We start from the raw sequence: 6000 nt of genomic DNA on the forward strand, positions 1-6000 counted from the left end.
CGAGTGGCACGACCTTGAGGATGGCTATCTGTCCACCAGGCCTGCTGCCTCTCTAGCTCTCTTAATGACCTCTTCCCCACCCCAGCCAAAGTGCCGTCTGTCCCATGTCCCATCTCGTGTTTATTGGATATTAACTTAGCTGAGTGCATGTTGTCCCCTCCCCTGTTTGGTATATAGTAGGAATGGTTGCGGTGCAGAGGAGGCAGGGGTGAGGGGGGGTGCTGTCCCTGAGGTGTAACAAGGGGGAGGGGAGTGGGGCTCTAAATAGAGCATATGATGTGCAGGGCAGGCCCCGGCTGGAAGCCGGGTTTGGGTTTTTGACCATGTGACTGCCTGAGCTGTCCATAGGATCTTGAGGAGAAACCAGTGGTTCAAGCCCACATCAGGCTGTGGTTCGCTGGGGCCTGGCTGGCCTGGCAGCTGGCTGTCTGGCCTCCGCGTCCCTGAGAGGGGGACGGAGCTGCGGACCAAGCCAGGCGAGCGCTCATGGTCAGACCAGGGGGCCCGGCTTGAGCAGGTCTGCAGCTCTGGACAGAACCAAGGAATAGGGGACCTTGAGACCTCGGGACAAGTCACATAACTCCCCAGCCAAGGGCTTTTTCTGCCGCCACCTTCCCTTTGGAGTGCCAGGGACTGAGCGGAAGGACCTTGGCCCGTGTGAGACATTGGATCATCACAGTTGCGGTAGAGAGCTTCAGAGCCGCGAGGAGCCCCACAGGTCCCTGTTTAAGCCCTGACCTGAGCTCCGGGGCGCCTCTGTTTGCAGACCCGCCCCACCCCCCCTTCAGTCCCCCCTGGCTTTTAGGTAGCCTGAAGCATTTCCTCGAGTTGAGCTGGTCCCTCACTCCTGGACCGGCTCCGGTTTACCCACTTTGCAGTTTTTAAGCCCATCCTCATCCCAGGGAAATTCTAGTGCTGGGGCTGCAAGGTCCTTGTCCTCAGGGAACTGACAGGTGTCCATTTCTGGACCTGGGGTTCTAGATGTGATGCGACCAGCCCCGACTGTCTTCTCTGTCCCTTTGGCTTCTGTAGACGGGTGACGCCACGGTCACGTTTGCCTCCTGGGCTGCTGTTGCTGTTACCTCGCTCACTCACATTGAACATGCAGTTATCCCATCCCTGGCCTCTACTGGCATAGTTGACTTTTGGAACTGCCTAGGAGAACTTCACATTTATCCCAGCTAAATCTCATTCATTTGGGTCCCCAGTGCCAGCTCTAGATCTTTGTGGAATACGATCAATTGTCTTGCTTCCCACCTGGGTGCCATCCATCTGCTATCTTTGCTTTCATAGGCGTTATTGATCAAAATGGAAACACAGAACAGATTAAAAGGACTGAGCCCTGTGGCACTGACCTAGAGATGTTCCTTTGGGTTGGGTTGACCACGAGCCATTGTTCAGCAATCTTTGGGAATGGCAGAGCAGCAGCTCCTTCTCTGCATGATGGGCTTTATTTTTTTTAATAGTATTTTATTTTTCATTTATAGCGGCTCTTTTTGTGGTGGCAAAGAATTGGAAATTGAGGGGACGCCCATCAGTTGGGGAATGGCTGAACAAGGTGTGGTATATGAATGTAAAGGAATACTATTGTGCTATAAGAAATGATAGTCAGGTGGACTTCAGAAAAACCTGGAAAGACTTGTATGGTCTGATGCTGAGTGAAGTGAGCAGAACCAGGAGAACGTTGTACACAGTAACAGCCATGTTGTGCGACGACTGATATTGACAGACTTAGCCCTTATCAGCAATGCAAGGATCTAAGACAATTCCAAAAGACTTATGATGGAAAATGCTGCCCACATCCAGAGAAAGAACTGTGGAGTCTGAATGCAGATGGAAGCAGACTATTTGCTCTCTCTTTTTTTTTTTTTTTTGTTGGTTTTTCTTTCTTGTGGTTTTCCCCTTTTGCTCTGATTCTTCTTTCACAACATGACTAATGTAGAAATATGTTTAATGTGATCATACATGTATAGCCTCTATCAGATTGCATGCCTTCTTGGAGAGGGAAGAGAGAAGGGAGGGGGTGGAATTTAGAACTCAAAATCTTATAAAAGTGAATGTTAAAAACTCAAAATAAGTTAATTAATTTCTAAAAGTAGTATTTTATTTTCCCCAATTATTTGTAAAGACAATTTTTAGCATTCATTTTTACAAAATTTTGAGTTCGAAATTTTTCACCCTTCTTCCTCTCCCCCTTCCTAAAATGGTAAGCAATTTGATATGGGTTATATATGTGCAATCATGTAAAACACATTTCCATATTAGTCATGTTGTGAAAAAAAAAACAGACCCAAAAGGAAACATACACACACACACACACACGCGCGCGCACACGCGCACACAAATAAAGTGAAAAAAGCGTGCTTCGATCTGCATTCAGACTGCATAGTTCTTTCTCTGGCTGTGGAGAGCGTTTTCCATTGTGAGTCTTTTGGAATGGTCTTGGATCCTTGCGTTGCTGAGAAGGGCTACGTCATTCATGGTTGATCATCACACAACGTGGTTGTCACTGTGTGCAGTGTTCTCCTGCTTCTGCTCATTTCACTTTGCATCAGCTCACACAAGTCTTTACAGATTTTTCTGAAATCTGCCTGCTCATCATTTCTTCTCGCGCCGCAATATCCATTCCATGAGGGGCATTAATGACGGACTCTGACAGATGCCTTGCTGGAATCCAAATACATTATGTCTGTGCTGTTCCCTCCTAAAAAGAAGCAATTAAATTCATCCCACGTGACTTATTAATGACCCCGTGCCCACTTCCCTTTTCACGTGGTTTGGAATGTTCTCCAGGAGTCGGCATCGGGTGCCCTTGCTGCATCCTTCCTGGTGTGGGGCCTTTACTTCTCTCTCTTCTCCATTTCCTTTCAAGACCCGAGCTTCAGGCTGCCTCAGTGGTCTCTCGCAGGATTCGGGACCCCAGCTTGGGTTGGGGCATCTCGCCCAACTCCCTCATTTTATAGATGAAGAAACTGGGGTGCAGGGGAGTGAACTTTGCCCGAGGTCACATGGATAGTAAGCAGAGGTGGCCTTTGAACCCGGGCCCCGGCTGCTGCTTCCCACCCCTTGAGACGGACTGCCCCAAAGTCGGGCACGTGTCCACTTATGGCCAGCCTTCTCTCCCCTTCGTCTGTCACAGTCTCTGAAATGGCACACTCCCTTCTTCTCAAGTTGTCCATCAGCAAGCGTTTATTAAGTACCTACTGTGTGCTGGGTGAAGGCCTTTCTGTAGCCAGTAGTGGCATAATGCTTGATTCTTGGTTGGGCAGAGGGAGGGGTACTGCTGGAGGGGGGAGGTTCCCCTGGGTCTGCACCGAGGTCACAGCTTCCCCTCCCCCTCACCTGGGGCTGCCCTTTGCTTTGCCTGGGAGTGAGCAGAGTGCTCCCATTGATATTAGAAAGAATAATGGGGGGGGGGAATGCATGGGGAGGAAGGGAATAAGTATTAAGTGCCTACTACATGCTAAGCACTTTACAATTAGTATCTCCTTTGATCCTCACAACAACCCTGGGAGGTTGGTGCTATTATAGTCCCCATTTTACAGTTGAGGAAACTGAGGCAGGCAGAGCAGGGTCACCCAGCTAAGCTATTTGGTGTCTGAGGCCAGATTTGAGCTCGGGTCTTCCTGACTCCAGGCCGGATGCTCGATTCTTCTGCACCCCCTGGTTGCCAGGGGAGGAAGATGCCTAGGAAGAACGGTGTTCCTGACCCGGGGGCCTCCCCTCACTCTGGGGCCGGCCCAGGGTTCAGTGCCATGCTCTCTTGCAGAGTCCCTGTGAGTGCCCGCCACAGCCTGCCTCGAATCACACTGTGGGGCATCTTCCAAGGCGCCAAGGTCCTGCGGGGCCCAGACTGGGAATGGGGCAATCAGGATGGTGAGTGGAATGAGGGGAGTGTGGGGCGGCCCTAGAACCCTGCTTTCCCACCTACAGTGACAGTCCCTGTGCCCGCAGGGAGCCTGGCATCAGGGAAGCTTGCAGTCTGTTCCTGCTCCAGGCGGGCAGAGCAGGCCCCCAGGGGCAGAGCTGGGCCCTAGGGACCTGAGAGGGAGGCAGCCCGGGGAGGTCGGCTCGCCCTGCGAGGAGGAACACCTGGCATTGTCTTCCCAGGGGGCGAGGGGAAGGTGGGTCGCGTGATGGACATCCGTGGATGGGATGTGGAGACAGGCCGCAGCGTGGCCAGCGTGACCTGGGCCGATGGCACCACCAACGTCTATCGCGTGGGGCACAAGGGCAAGGTGGACCTCAAGTGTGTGGTGGAGGCGCCAGGAGGCTTCTATTACAAAGAACACCTCCCAAGGCTAGGTACGGGCGGGTGATTACCCAGGATCCTGCCCTCCCGTGTCCCAGGGGTCAGAGGCACGGTGCCAATGATCCGGAAAAGCCATGGAAAGTGTTTGTCCTTCCCTTCATATCAGAGAAGTCTGAATTTTTTTCTTTTTCTTTTCTGGGGTATTTACAGTACCTTATTGTAAAATCTGAGTTCAGTATTTTTTTTTTTGTTATTGGCTGGCCTTAGCGTATCATCTGTGTCATCCACAAAACTCCAAAAATTCCTGTTTCATTTCTTATGCCGACCCCCGATATGTGGAAGCTGCGATGGGGAAGGGGGCCCACGGGCTCTAAGCTGGGTTCCCTTCCAGAGTTGAATTCCGCCTTCTCTTTAGTTTGGGATGGTCCTGGGCATCTGAATGGGTAGAGGGAAGCCTATAAAAATTTCCTCAGCCAGTCTTAAACAGTGGCTTGCCCGGTAGCCCAGAGGAAGCTGGCCCCTGCCCCTCCCACATGCACTCACATGGGGTGCTGTCCACCCCAACTTCAGGCAAGCCTGCTGAGCTGCAGCGGAAGGTGAGCGCTGAGAGCCCGCCCTTCCAGCATGGAGACAAGGTCAAGTGTCTGCTGGGCATGGATATCCTCCGTGAGATGCAAGAGGGCCACGGAGGCTGGAACCCCAAGATGGCCGAGGTGAGGCCTGCCTGCCCATCCCCCCCCGAGGCCACGGCCCCATCCACACCGGTCTCTCCTAGGGAGCAGGGTGCTCAGAGCCGGTCTGGGGTGGGGAGGGGGCCTCAGGGAGAGCAAGCCTGGTTGGATCGCTCTTCAGCAAGGTGGTTCTTGGTGCCCAGCTTGGCTCCAATCTCTCAGCACCAGGAGCTGCCTGCCCACCCAGCCTCTGGGGGGTGGGTAGATAGGGCTGCTCCTCACCAGTACCCCCTGTGCCTGGGGGAGCCACTGAGAAAGTTGTTTCTCTGCCTCTGTTTCCCTTTCTCTGCCCTCCTACCCTTTCACTCCTGTGGGTGCAGTTCATCGGTCAGACTGGAACAGTCCACCGCATCACTGACCGCGGCGACGTACGGGTCCAATTCAGTAGCGACGCCCGCTGGACTTTCCATCCAGGTGCCCTGACCAAGGTGAGTGCTGGAGAGGCAGGCACCCAGAGCTCATTTGACAGATAAAGAAACTGAGGCCCGGGGAGGGGAGGGACTTGGCCAAGGTGACGCAGAAGGACCCCCAAAGCTCCAGCTGAGCCCCTCTGCCCCCCCAGGGCTGATTCGCTTCTTTCTCACCCCTTGCCCTTGCCGACTGAACCCCTCCCCATCCGCTGGCATTTAGGGGCAGGGTCTAGGTCCTCTCCCGCCTCCTGGCCTGCCTCTGGCCCCAGCTCAGCCCCGGATTTTCTCCCGTAGCACAACACATTTTGGGTTGGTGATGTGGTCCGGGTCATTGAGGATCTGGAAGCGGTGAAGCGACTGCAGGCCGGCCATGGCGAGTGGACGGATGACATGGCCCTGGTGAGCGTCCCCTGCCACGTCACACATTTGATGCCATCACAGTCTGCATCCCAGCCAGAAGGGGCAGAATGCTGGACGGCACGGGGACCTCCATGCAGGCCTTTCCTGGGAGCCTTCCCTGGCCCGTTGTCCGGCCCTCCTGCCAGGCCTCCCCGAGGAGCCTTGTCTGGCCCATTGTCTGGCCCTCTTGCCAGGCCTTCCCCTGGCC

General features: G+C 53.8%; 1 protein-coding gene across 3 annotated transcripts in view; it reads left to right on the forward strand.

Annotated features, from left to right (window-relative positions):
- Positions 1-6000, forward strand: part of MIB2 (mindbomb E3 ubiquitin protein ligase 2) — a 52105-nt gene that overhangs the window by 40616 nt on the left and 5489 nt on the right. For 2 of the 3 annotated variants that reach the window (XM_027855488.1, XM_027855489.1), the window contains exons 5-9: positions 3770-3876; positions 4111-4305; positions 4823-4965; positions 5304-5411; positions 5688-5792. In XM_027855488.1, the coding sequence (XP_027711289.1) occupies positions 3770-3876; positions 4111-4305; positions 4823-4965; positions 5304-5411; positions 5688-5792 (658 nt within the window). Of the gene's footprint in view, positions 1-1516; positions 1559-3769; positions 3877-4110; positions 4306-4822; positions 4966-5303; positions 5412-5687; positions 5793-6000 lie in introns of those variants that run through there. The other variant, XM_027855490.1, reaches the window with a different exon arrangement.

Source organism: Vombatus ursinus, unplaced genomic scaffold, assembly GCF_900497805.2.
Source record: "Vombatus ursinus unplaced genomic scaffold, bare-nosed wombat genome assembly UNPS02010822.1, whole genome shotgun sequence".
Taxonomy (NCBI): Eukaryota; Metazoa; Chordata; class Mammalia; order Diprotodontia; family Vombatidae; genus Vombatus; species Vombatus ursinus.